This window comes from Cololabis saira, chromosome 2 (assembly GCF_033807715.1).
Source record: "Cololabis saira isolate AMF1-May2022 chromosome 2, fColSai1.1, whole genome shotgun sequence".
In the NCBI taxonomy this organism is placed as follows: Eukaryota; Metazoa; Chordata; class Actinopteri; order Beloniformes; family Belonidae; genus Cololabis; species Cololabis saira.
This window is the reverse complement of record NC_084588.1, coordinates 8,246,726-8,261,080: the sequence shown is the minus strand read 5'-3', so window position 1 is coordinate 8,261,080 and position 14,355 is coordinate 8,246,726. Positions and strand designations below refer to the sequence as shown.

At 41.8% G+C, this 14,355-nt stretch overlaps 1 protein-coding gene across 1 annotated transcript in view; it reads left to right on the top strand.

Annotated features, from left to right (window-relative positions):
• Positions 1-14,355, top strand: part of zgc:162297 (uncharacterized protein LOC555865 homolog) — a 33,012-nt gene that overhangs the window by 11,522 nt on the left and 7,135 nt on the right. The window contains 1 exon segment of the mRNA XM_061737166.1: positions 5,712-5,839. Within this exon segment, the coding sequence (XP_061593150.1) occupies positions 5,712-5,839 (128 nt within the window).

Sequence of the window (14,355 nt, the reverse complement as noted above, 5' to 3'; positions counted from 1 at the left end):
AAGTGTGATCTATGGTGAAATAGGAAAATTAAGATGTGCAACTCTTCTAAAGGTGAGACATGCATTTAATTGACTTCATGGCGCCAGCCTTGGCGTTTATTATTACGCAAATGTGGAATGTTTGGGTCCGTCTAATTTCGTCAAATTAAATTCGGAGATTCACCGTTCACATTTTTATGTGTATGCGTTGTATGAGAGAGAGATGGAGAGGGCGAGGGAGGGAGAGACGTGGCCTGTACGTCGTTGTTTTTTGTTTTTTTGCAGTTTGGGTGCACAATACACGTGTGTGTGTGTATTAAAAAGAGATTTTGCAGTATGTTGTGTAATTGAAACTGGTTTGCTGTGATCGTTGATGGCAAACTCATATTAAGCATTTACATCGCTGGTTATTATGTGCCCCCGAATTAGATCTGTTCTGCCGCCGACTCTGTTTTAACCTCATCTGCCGTTCTTTTTGTGTTACCAACTGCATTTATTCTATCGCAGATTTTCGCCGATATTGCGTTTCTTTTGGTAATGTTTAAATGTCTTTGCTGTAGTTCATGAATGTGTTTATTTGCCTCTTCCAATAATATTTGTAACTCCACCGCGTCAAATTTCATTTTGCGCTTGCGACTATCCTGCTTTCCATCCAGACTCCATGGCGCAAAGTTTGCGCCGCAAACCGTAAGACACGCAACAGCTCATTTAAATACTGCAGTTTGCACCTGTTATCAATTGCGCACGCAATCTTAGTTGATCACCAGCAAAACACACAACAACAGCACGTGCAAACTTTTTCAGTGCACACGCAATTTAGTACTCTTTATTTAGGATCTTAGTAAATCGGGCCCTAAGAGTCTCTAGAGGGAAATATTGCACATTGTCTCAGCCTGCAATAAAACTGTCAATTCATCATACTTTCTCATCTTCTAATTTTTATACCTAATAATATGATGTCAGTGTTGTACATGAAACAACAATATTGAAGAATTTATGGATTTCATGCTGTGATCGGCAATATCAGGATCGGCAGATACTGATTTTGGTGATCAGTGATCGGCCCTCAAAATCCTGATCGGTGCATCTCTAGTCGTCGTTGGGCCAGGTTGAGATGCCACAGGAGGTAGTCAATGCTTTGAGCTTACAACGCTTGTCAATACAGAGGACAACTCTAATCCGACCTCTAGTCAGGTGCAGTGGTTGCAAGGAGAAATGGGACGGCCAAAATATGTTGTCTCCTCAGAAACTACAAGGCCTGATAGAAATGTCTCTACCAGTGTCATGGATTGCAAAACATCTGGGTGTATCTGAGAGGACAGTGAAACAGCGCAGGCACGATAATGGCCTTTCCATAACACAGTTCTACAGTAACTTAACTGATGAACCACTGGACAATTTGGTGAGGTCAGGGGCCAGGACACCACATGTAGGATATGGAATGATGAAAGGAATCCTGCAGGCCGTGGGAGAGAGTGTTTTCATCCATCCACCCTGTTGGTGTACCGTACTCTCAAGAATGACAAGATTGGGGTGTGTTGCAAGAAGGACATATTCTGTTCAGGGTCCCCTGCACTTGGTTCATATCGACACAAATCATAAACTCATCAGGTATGTCATACCTTTGATGTTTAAATGCTATTTAGATGTACAATACAGGATGAAACGTTAAAAAATGGAATATGATTACAAATTTTACTTGACCTTTTTAACACCATTGTTTTGTATCAACAAGTTAATGCAAATCTGTAAAGATACTAATTTAAACTGATTTTTTGATGGTTTTTCAAGAAAAGTAATTTCTTTTTCATGAATAACCATTATTTAACGACTAAGTGAGATGATGGTTGAAAATGACAGATATGTGTCTACTGCTAAACTTGCTGTAGGTTTTACAGGTCCTTTTAAGAGATCTATCATTATCCTTCTAATACCCCGTAGCAAACATATCTGGTGTGAACAAGCTTGTATTTACATACATTTATAAGTCTGAAAAATGCTTGTATTTATCTCCGCTGACTGATATTCTCTGCTCCAGATCTTGTACCTGGTGCTGCCACCAATAATAAAGCATCCACTGCACTTGATTTCTCCTTGGAGGCAGCGCAAAAGTATGGATTTCCATTAAGGTACGACCAACAAATAGGTGTGGCTCATTCCTCATTTATGCATTGGCTGTCAGTTATGTATAATGGTTTGTATATGTTAGTTATCAAACAAATGTTATTGGCCATCAGCTCCAGTATTTGTGTTGCGTTATGCACATCAGTGCATAATATTTTGACCAGTAAGATGACCAGAGAGTTATGCACACCTACAGATGTCACTCGTTTCATTTTACCGCTACTATATACCTCCTTTTGACCATAATGTCGTCAGCAATTGCAGAGTGCTGCTATCTGTATTTCTGCTGGTTGATTCAAGGGGAAGTAGAGCTGTGAAACCAGATGTTTGTTTGTTGTATGACTCTTTAAAAAATACTTTTAATTTTAGCTGATATTTAACATTAACAGCTCTTCTGTGAACTAAGTCAAATAAATCTGTGACAAGTCTGTTCGATAACAACTGTGTGAAAAATGAAAGCAATACACGTGGGAAATGGATGATACCAAGTAACAAATAACTGTGTGCAGTGCAATAACTGCATGGCATTCATCTGTGCAGCTGATCTGCTGTTCACGACGCATATGATTTTATAGTCACAGAGCAGCCTACAGGCCAGTACTGCAGCATACCGGGACAAACTGATACAATGTTTTTTTTAAACCTTTTTTTTTATATTTTTGTACCTTAAGTGGCCAACTTGTAAAAAAACTTTTTTTTCGTCATGTGTTCTCTTAAGTAAGAGGTGACCAAGGAGTGGAAAAAGTTGGCATAGCGCGATGCATGTTCACTATTAGAGGCTGTGGAACGGGAAGTTTCCTGTTAGGAAAGAGTGTGCACAATCAAAGGTGTATATATATTTTTTTAATAACATTCAGTAGAATTAATCATGTCAGAGGTTGCCTTCCACAGTCATACTTCTTAAAAGTTCAAATATACTGTACAAGTTTGAGGGTAATTTGATGTTTTCTTTGAACAGAGCGTTTGCGCCGACATGTGTGGATGGCTGTTTCAAACGTGCACCATGAGGTTCTTCACAGCCTTGAGGATGAAGGTGTTCTAGATCCTCCTGATAGCATCCACCTGTTCTGGGCCCAGCACGTATTTCTGCAGAGGGATCTTGATCTATTCCGGGTGGGTTGGGATAACAACCCTCTAAGAACAGAGCTAAATCTGTCCCCACAACAACTGGACATTGGGACTCCTGGAGAATCCTGCTGATGCTCCAGACCAGGCAGAGGTACCAGGTAAAAGGTTTTTTTAAGCAAATATGGTACACTGTTAATATTTTTGTCCAATTTTCCTATATCATATAATTACAATGCTGACACCATTTCATTTGAGACAAGCGTTGTGCTTAAAACAGCTTTACAATACTTTAAAGGAAGCCCTCAAAACTTGTATCATGAAGAAACTTGGAGGTACAACTGTATTTTTACACTAGTAATTAAAATTTGGGGAAGGATAATTTAATCATTTTGTCATTTATAAAAACAGATGTTTCAAAGTAGTTTCCAAGCACCAGCATCAAGTAAATGAAAGATAACAGAGCAAATTTTATTCAAATACAAATAGCAGAATAAAAATGCTTATAATATCAAGTTGATGCTTAAAATGATTAAAATGCAATATATGCACTGTATATATTTACATTAAACATGCATTATGTATAAAGTTAGACCTCTGAATAACCTCTTGATAGGTGAACTGTTCAAAGGCGGAACAAGGCTTTTATTTCTTTGAAAACTTTGAAAAGAGCTAAAGAACTGATGACAATGTTGATACTTGCATAGTATCAGTTCTGTTTTGCTTCTTCTTTTAGATCTACTTAATATCTACTTCCCCATTCATTCATTTTTGAAATCTGTTTTTAAATGTAGGAACTTGAGGATGCAGATCTTCATTTCAACACTACCAGTGAGCCAGATGTGACCAGTTCTGCAGTGATTCTTCCAGCGGTTGAAAGTCCCTCTGTGAGCAGGATATGGCAGGCCTGAAGGCCACTATTGATGTTACAAGGTCATCTGATTCCTACGGCCGAGACATTTATTTAGCTGTATTGAACTATGTACTAAATTGTGTATCCTAGATGCAAACATTACATGCATTTCAAGGGTTTAATCAATTAAAAATGAACAAGTTCAGAATGAATGTGTTTTAAATGTGTATTTATTGTGCCTGACAACAGTGAAGCCACGTGGTAAAACAACAACAGTATTGCCATTAAACAATACTTGACTAATTTCTCTTTCCAAATATGGCAAGATCTTGGAATGCAGCACAGTATTACTTAGAATTGTGTTTCTTTAACCAGAACATAGTAGTAAAAACAGTAGCAGAGGGTGCTAAACATGTAGATTTAGGTTTAACTTTGAAAAACAGAGGCAGTTAACATTAGTTGCTTACACATTGCTAAATTCTTGGCCTAGATGAAAAGCCTCCATTAGAACCTTTTGAATTGGTCATAGGACCTCATGTCTTACAGGTAGCACAATAGTCTTGGCACATGCTGACACAACAGTGATGCCCAAAGTCTGCACTGCAGTCATGGTTACATTTGATTACTACAGAGAAATCCTTCTTTACTGTGATCCACTGCAGAAACCTTGCAAGTGTGATGGGATGTGGACCATCTTTGTCATTCATATGCTCCTGATCTTCAGCTATGAAGCAAATGGATGAAAAAAAGTGTTATATGACAGTATGCAGGTCTTGAATTTAAAGAAGTGAATTAGAGAGAGGTACTCTCAGCCACAAAACAGAAAAAAAATGATAAGAATAATTCAAATGTGTGATTTGTGGTTGTTGAACTGTACAGTCTGGCATAGCTTATTGCTTTTATACTGCGATTGGTACCAAGTACAGTCTAAAACAGCTTTTTAAACAGAAATGTGTCACTAATATCATTTTTTTCCACTGCCAATCACATGAATATGGTGTATATACAGTGTTGAATCATACTTCTACTGATATATTCTGCAACCTATGTTTCCTGAAGGCAACATGACTGAGGAACGTCCCCCGCCTTCTCTGTCATGCTGTCACTCATGATGCCACGCCCCTCTCAGTTGATGCCACATCCCCTACGCCAGATCAGGGCCAAGAGTCTGAAACTGAAAAAAAAGATGTGAAACTGGGGAAAGAAAGTCGTGAAACTGAAAAAAAAAGGTCTGAAACTGAAAAAAAAAATTAAACTGTAAAATAATAAGTTCATAATCCCTACTTGAATTTTCAGGTTCAAATCTCAGTTTTTCAATTACAATTTCATTTTCAAATTAGCAAAACTTTTGCCCTTGATTTGGCTCCATACCCAGTCCCCCATTTCCACTGAATCAATATAAACACAGTTTTGTGGCTTCTAGATGTCAAATAAAAGTTAGCAGACGTTTAAGTCTGCTACTCTGCTACTGCCACACTCCAATTGAGGATGATAACAAGCAAGGGTGCAAAAAAAACTTCCTCTTTGCTTCTTGCACCAAATCAAAGTGAAAGATCTTTTCTGCAGAATTCAAGAACAGTGTGTAACATGCATTTGTCCAAATAACGCAAAATTTAAAATGATTAAAATCACATTTTCTGAGAGTGTGCACAAGCGTATGCATAGCTGACCCTGTTGTACGTGTCTCCAGTTCCCATGCCCTGACCTCAGATCTGAACATAGAAGAGACAGCTCGTGCTGCAGAGTTCTTCCTCTCCGATGGGCTCATCGTCACGGGAACAGCCACGGGTGTGCAGGCTGACCCCCAGGAACTCAGAGGTAACGCCACATCTCATTCAGTAGGCCGGAATGCCGTCTGTGATTCACTGGGATGTATGCAAAGTAACTGTTGTGGACAGCAATGTCAGGCTGTATTTGTGAGAATGTTTCAGCACTGGTCTTTTCAATAATTATTTAGGTTTGAAAATGAATCTGGGAAAGCAAGTAAAGCCTCCTGATGCAACAGTTCATTCATGTGTAGACGGTACTCCCCTGTTCGTCCAGCAGAGGTCACTCTCTCCTTTAGTGGTAAACATTGAGTTGATACCAAACTTAGGTGGCTTAAATAATCAAATCCTGATAACAAGATGAAAGTGGTGCAAAAGCACACAACAGTGAGCTTTTAAAGGGCTTCACGTCCTTTTAAAATGATGATAAATAAATGTTTAACTTTTGTTGGTGGGACAGAACCAGTCATGGTTTATGGCCTCTGCACAGAATTCCTCAGCCTTTGATTTGTCGTTTTTTACTTCTTCATAAGAGGAAAGAAACCTACAAATGGCAGATTATGAGAGAAGTGTTTGGTGCAAGTTTTCCTGTGTTTTGGATTCGGTAGGATCCGCTAGTGACTGTGTCTCTGATGGTGTTTGGCCAAGTATGCCTGAATTTCAAGCTAAACTTCCAAAAGAAAGTTTGTGCATGTTTTACGCTCCTTTGAGACCTTTCCTAGAGATAAACTACATTTGAACTCAGAAGATTTCCAGGTTGCAACTAGTAAAGCTCAGTTAAAACGCCTGATGTATTTTGATTTGCAGCTCGGAGAGTCGGACCAACCCCCCAAACGCTATCCTTCAACTCTAATATGGCCTCCCCTCGGTGCATGTGAAGTATATATTAACACAGGGGTTCTTAACCTTTCTGACCTTGGGGCCCAATTTTTTCAGTACAGAGTGGCCCGAGGCCCGTTAAATATTAACACTGTATAGCAGCGAAGGCCCAGAACATCATGATAAATATATATATATATATATATATATATATATATATATATTCAAGTAGCCTCATAGTTGTATCAACATCTGCATCTGACTGTTATATTAAAAAAGTACACATTTGCCCATTAACATGTGTAACTTCAATTACACATTTTTTTCTCTTAAAAATAAAATAAATAAATAAGATTTTATTTTATTTTTCAAATGCTATCTTATTTTATTTCTTTACCAGCAGTTTGAATTTCCCCTTTTCTTTGTTAATTGTCTCAACACATTTTTATAATAAATTAATATTTATTTACAATTTAAAAGTTTTGCAGTTTTTCTTTCTTCCCCTTAATCTTATGCCCTCACTTTCTGTCGTTCAGTGAGAGAACTGAGCTCTAATTTCTCCTGTCAGGACTTTAAATCTGGGCTGGATGGTGTCAGGTTCTCATGCACATGAGGAGGTGCTCATTGATGAACCTGGAACGATATTTAGTTTTAATTATGTTCATTGTGGAGAAAGCTGCTTCACAGCTGTATGTCGACCTAAACATGTTTAAGATGGTCAGCTTATTTTCTGTGACTTCAGTTCAGACTTTAGTGGATATGTTTGATGAAAAACTTTGTGTTTTGTTTCAGTGGCGTTTTACTTTCGCACTTTGAACGCCACGGTCTCTGAACGTATGAGACACTGGTTTTGTCCCAGTGGGAAGACTGAACCATGATGAATCTGTCCATTCCGGGTTGAACTTCCCTTTCCACCTGTTAGGCTTCTCATCTCTGTAAGAGTCAAGCTAATTACTTACTAAGTTTTATTTACATTAATAAGTTGTCAGGACTGCGCGTGTCGGATTTCATCCGAGCCTGATCAGCTGAGACGGCCGGGCAGAACCCGCAGCTCTCTGGCCGCTGCAGCAGAGTCACTTTCCGATGCTTTTGCGAGCCCGAACAACAGTCCAGTCCAGCAGACACATCTACATGTACAATCCTTCAGCAGTAACGATGGAGCCCACCGCCCGAGCGGCACCGACCTCCCCGGCTGCGCGGACGAGTCAGGATAAATGATGACGCCGCGCTCGCTCGCTCTGGGCGCAGACCCAAGTAATCGATCCCTGATCCTGGCGGATCTAAACCTACTCTGTGCAAAATGAAGGATTTTCTCTATAAATACACACCATTTCTCTTACTATTACACCTAGAGCTAGCTGAGGGTCTTCTTCTCCTCATTTGGTCGGGAGTTGCTATGCAGTCCCGCGGCCCCCGCGGCCCACACGTACAAAACTGATTTTTTTTCGCGGCCCACTAGATGGCGCTCGCGGCCCAAGTGTGGGCCGCGGCCCTATGGTTAAGAATCACTGTATTAACACACACACAGCTCACTTTGAGAAAGGTGGGCTGGAGCAGAGAAACATCTGAAACGGGCCGGGCAGGGGCAGCCACGGACCAGCACCGACAAACACTGGTAGAGTTGGCGCAGAGATCTCAGAAACTCACAAACCAAATGTGATACTTTTGGCTTTATAGATTTATTGAGGAATTGTTCCGATCAACTCGTTTAAGCTGATACAGTCCTCTGTGTTACTCTGGTTTCAGCAGGCTGTTTGGATCAGTGACGTCAGTGTAACACACACTTCAATATAGAAGTGATTAATCTGGAACTTAGTTTTATATATTTAAAGATTAGGTTCGGCTACTGGAGCAGAAAAGATAATTAATGAGGCCACACAACAAACTTAGTTCAAGCACCTGTATTAAACAGTCCAAACAAAAACAGTGGACAACACAAATATGATCATCAAAATAAACACAGTGAAAGCTGGGCCCAGATCACTAAATAAATGATAAAAAAACAAAATACACCTCCGGGGGATTTTTAGTCAGTCACTGTGGTGCAACTCCACACCACAGAAATGTGGGTTCTGATGTCCTCCCAGAGTATGCAGAAGGATGGTAAGTGCAGTTTTATCCTACCACCTAGCAGGATCAGCAAAGTTCAGGCAGTCCAGAGGAAATCAAACTCTCCCAATCAGCAGACATCCGTGGGTCCTGGTACAGTTGGCTCGCCACCTCTGGACTGGATCAGCACGCAGGATCATACATCCAACAAAAAAACCTGACCTGCATAACAGTCAGAGTAATTTTCAAAATACATCTAACTTTCCATCACAGTGGTTAGCTTACATTTTTTTACTGTTTGGTTTAACAGTGTAAACATAAAATAATAAAACAAACCAAAAGTGACGCAAAAGGTTTTCTTACCAAAGGAATCAGTAAACGGGCTCTCCTGACGTCTCAAAATGGCGACGGCGCACCGCCGACACACTACAGAACAAAGCGCCTTTTTTTTCAGTGCATTGTATTGTGCATTTTAGTTTCATTTGGTGCACGAAGGCACATAAAAAAAACACTCTACAATATATATATATAACCAGTGTCACTTAAACAGCGTCACGTACATCGAATTAAGAGCACTGCTCACAACACAACGGCCGCCATTAAAGTTTTACAGCCATGAATTTCTCATTTACAAACAGTCAAACTCACCCAGAAGAATCCAAATACACACAAAAACATCTTCACGGAACAGGGTTCGCTTCACTGGTGGTTATCCAGGTCTATCTGACAAGTTTCTGAACAAAGAAAAATATCACCTCCGTGTTTCTCACGTCTTTCTTTCCAAATCGTCTTTTTCAGAGACGGCGGAGTTTTTTTCTTCCACTTCCGGGAATTTCAAAATAAGATGCATGTTTTCTTTTTAATAAAACTCACATTACATTAATTTTTTTTCACATGCTCGAGAACATTTGTATCTCAACAGTAAATATTTATATGACCTGGGTTACACCCTCCCCCTGTGAAGGGAGGCACGTCCCTGTGCTCCTCCTTAGTGGCTGTGTAATTACTGGCACACCTGGAGTTGTACTAATTTGATCATCAACCCGTGAATCGACACCATTTAATGAGTTAACTAATGCATCACTGAGACTCTGGAAAAGTGATTGTACCACTTCTATTAAAGGATTTCCAAGCTCTGCATAATGGAGTCTTTTGGGTCCTGTCCTTAGTCTGTTTGAACACCTGACCGCCCTCTGCACCTCTCCTGATGACTCATCTGAATGTGTCATGTCAAGTTGGGTATCATTGTGAGGGGTATGATCTGTATTGTCAGGTGTGAGCATCTCAACTTCTCCATCAGGGCACCTGGAGGACACAGGAGGTATTTCTTTTCGCAAGAAAGAGTGTCTCTCCAACATTTTGGGGTCTGAGGTTCCAGGATCAGATGGCTTTGTTATTAAGGCTTCCTCAGCCACTTCCTGCGGAACCAGTCTCTCAGAGTCTGTACTACATGGTTCGGGAGGAGCAGCAGCGAGTTCAGCAGTGCCATCCTTAGTTATAACATCATCCACTGCCTCATCCACTCTAGGGATTGTGCTGCATGCAGGTGATTCCACCGGCACATACCTTAGGGGATACGATTCATCATCATCTGACTGTTCACACTCCTCATTTTCATTTTCACTGCCCGGGTTTTGACGAGTCCTTGGCTTTTTCGTCACCGGTGGTGGGGTTGAGCTCTCTGGAACGCTTACTGGCAAAAACCCGCAGGGTAACAACAGGTCCCTGTGTAGGGTGCGCAAGGGCCCCTTTTTCCTTTCTGGACACACTCTGTATACTGGGAGATCACCAGCTCTTGAGACAACTACATACACCTCTGCTTCCCACCTGTCAGCTAGTTTATGCTTCCCTCTCAATCGCACGTTTCTAACTAGCACTCGGTCACCTGGTTCTAAACTAGACTCTGTTACTCTTTTGTCAAACCTGAGTTTATTGCGCTCAGCAGACTTCTGAGCATTTTTATTGCAAAGTGCATAGCTTTCCTTCAAACTGTCCTTTAAGTTTTGCACATACTGTGAGTGGGACATAGACTGATCATTGACAGGAAGCTCAAAGGCTAGATCTACAGGGAGCCTCGGCTTCCTCCCAAACATAAGCTCATAGGGAGAAAAACCTGTGACTTCATGTTTAGTACAATTGTACGCATGTGCCAGTGGTTTAACATAATCTCGCCAATGGGACTTGTCTTTGTTGTCCAGAGTGCCTAACATTTGCAATAGCGTTCTGTTAAAGCGCTCAACAGGGTTTCCTTTCGGATGATATGGAGTCGTTCTTGTCTTTTTTATCCCTGCCATGACACACAACTCCTTTATAGTGCGTGACTCAAAATCTGGGCCCTGATCACTATGAAGCTTCTCAGGAAACCCATAATGCACTATAAAATGGTCCCACAAACACTTGGCCACAGTGGTTGCTTTCTGGTTTGGAGTCGGTATAGCTAGGGCGTATTTTGTGAAATGATCCGTTATTACCAGTATATCTTTGGTATTACTCCGATCTGGTTCAACACTTAAAAAGTCCATGCAAACTAGCTCTAGAGGTCTGCTGGTCCGTATGTTGACCATCGGGGCAGCTCTCTCCACTGGAGTCTTTCGTCGGACACAACGATCACATGCCCTTATTTTTTCCTCAACTGTTGAAGACATTTTCGGCCAATAAAACCTATCCCTCGCAAGGTCAAGTGTCCGTTCAACACCGAGATGACCCATTTCATCATGCAGGCTTTTCAGCACTAGCTCTCTCAGTTCTCGTGGCAGAACCAGCTGATAGGTGCTGGTATTGGCACTTTGTCTCTTCCTGTACAAAACTCCGTCTATGAGTTCCAACTTTTTCCGTTCTCTCAATAAGAAAACAAACTCAGGGAGCTCCGTCCTTACTAAAGGTGGGGGTGATTCCCCTGTTTGCATGTGAGTTATTATTTCTCTGATGCTGGGATCTGCGTGCTGCTTCTCTGACAGTTCAGCTACAGAGAGAGAGGGTACCACTGGCAACCCATGATCATGTTCCCCTTGAAAACTGAGGGGGATTGCCTCAGGACAGAGTGTTATGGACTCAACCAATGCAATAGAACGATCAGAAGGGTCAGACTTCTCATCCCTTAAGTAGACATCATGCCTCTCACAGATGGCCTTTATCTCCTCTGTATTAACCATCTCAGAGGTTTCGGTTTCAGACAGGTGGTTGGCAGTGAACTTACTGATCCTCTCTTGTTCTTTTTGTGAAGTATAGTCGTCAAACAGCTCACCATGTGACCGCCTGGATAGGGCATCTGCATCCAAGTTTTGTTTTCCTGCCCTATATTGCAACTTGAATGAATAGGTGGAAAGGGCTGACAGCCACCTGTAACTAGTGGCATCAAGCTTGGCAGTAGTGAGAATATAGGTGAGGGGGTTACTATCAGTAACTACAGTGAAACTAGCTCCATAAAGATAGTCACAAAACTTTTCAGTAACGGCCCACTTGAGCGCTAAAAACTCTAATTTGTGAGCCGGATATCTAGCTTCACTTGTAGACAATCCTCTGCTCGCAAAAGCGATAGCACGCAATTCACCATCTTGCTGTTGATATAAAGCGGCACCCAGCCCTGTACTGCTAGCATCTGTGTGAAGCAGATATGGTAGCTTAGGGTTGGCAAAACCCAGGACAGGTGCTGAAGTGAGCTTCTCAATTATAGTGTTGAAAGCTTGCTGACAAGAAGCAGTCCAGCGCTCACCAAACATTTCTTTGGGGTCACGATACTGAGCAGAATTCACCTTTTTCTTGTCCTTGCGGGTTGGAGGATATCCAGCAGTTAACACATTTAGTGGCTTCACAATTTGGGAGAAGTCTTTAATGAATCTGCGGTAGTATCCGCAAAACCCCAAGAAAGATCTCAACTCCTTCAGATTTCTCGGCTTTGGCCAGGTTTTAAGGGATTGCGTTTTTTCGGGATCTGTCTCAACTCCATTTTGTGAAACAATATGGCCTAGATATCTGACTGAAGACTGGAAAAATCGACACTTTTCAGGCGAGAGTTTGAGGCCATACTCTTTCAAGCGAGTGAGGACACGCAGCAGCCTCTCTTCGTGTTCTTGCAGGGTTTCTGAAAAAATGATCAGGTCATCAATGAATACCAGCACCTCCTTCAAATTTAGATCACCCATACAGCGCTCCATAAGACGCTGGAAAGTACTGGGTGCGTTTGTGACTCCTTGGGGCATTCTTTTAAATTCATAGAATCCCAAAGGACACACAAACGCTGTTTTCTCTTTGTCGGCTTCCTCCATCTCGATTTGGTAATAGCCGGATTTCAAATCTAAAACTGAAAACCACTTTGAGCCAGTTAAGACAGAGAAAACTTCTTCCAAATTGGGAAGGGCATAGGCATCCTTGATTGTCTGTGAGTTGAGTTTGCGGTAGTCAATACAGAGACGGACAGTATTATCACGCTTCCGGACCACTACAATGGGGGATGCAAAAGGAGATTCCGACTCTTGAATCACACCAGCATTAAGTAGGTCTCTCAGATGCTTTCGCACAGCATCGACATCCTGCGGATGGATTGGTCTGGCTCTTTGTTTGAAAGGGGTTTGATCTTGGAGCTTAATGTGATGCTTGACCTGACTAGTGTGACCAAAGTCAAGGTCATGGTGAGCAAACACCTCAGGCATGGAGTTTAATGCCCGTGTTATCTTCTCCTTCCAGTCAGCCGACAAAGGAGAGTCACCGAAATCAAACTTGAGATCTGGACTGGGTTTGGACTGGTCTGCTGCAGAGTCAGTTGTGCTAGAGTCACACTCATGCGGCATCTCTTGCTGGACAGCATTGACTTCAGCTATCACTGCCTTTGGTTGTATTACAACATCATGCTCCGTTTCATTTCTGATTATGACAGCTACTGTACCCAGTCGTTTAACAGGTAAGGTGACCAAACAATTCGCCACAAGCAGACCACCTGGCAGGGAGGGAGTTGACGGCTGCTCAACAACAACATACTTTTCATCAAAAGAGCGCCTGACATTCACTAGTCCCTCTAGGGCGACAGTATGACCAGCAGGAATTACTTGTGGGCCTTTTGCTGCAAGTTTCACTGACCCTAAGTTGCCAGTTTGCCCTTGTCTGTGTCTGATTTCCAGGACTTTAAGCACAGCCTTGTAGCCACATGGCATGTTGGCATCATCAATGTGAGGGGCTAAATCTGAGTACAACACGTCGAGAGTATTTGTGCCTATAAGGAGTTGCTCTTTAGCCCCCTTTCTCATATCAGGGACAACAAGGGCCAATGTCGAAACCTCAGCTCTCTGTCCAACAAACTCTCTGGGGAAGGTAATATGCAGATGCACATATCCAAAATATGGGACCTCTTGCCCATTTGCACCCTCCACCTCCAATAAATCATCCAAAGGCAAAATCTGTTGCCCTTTCAGGTTTTTTTCATAGAAAGACATGGGGACTGTCGTAACTTGGGACCCTGTGTCTAAAAGGCAATTTATTTCTTGACCTGCTACTGACACTTGGGCAGTGCATTTTGTCCCGACTAACCTTTTTGGTAATTGGCAGTTTTGACTAGTAAGGTGTCTTTCTCTGACTGGTGTGGATGTGAGGGGACATATGTTATTTAATTCAACTCCTGTTCGTCCCACAACGGGAGTCGCAATCAGTTTAAATGAGGATCAGTGGGATAATTCTCAGATTCCCACTGCTGCTGCTTTTGTTGCAATC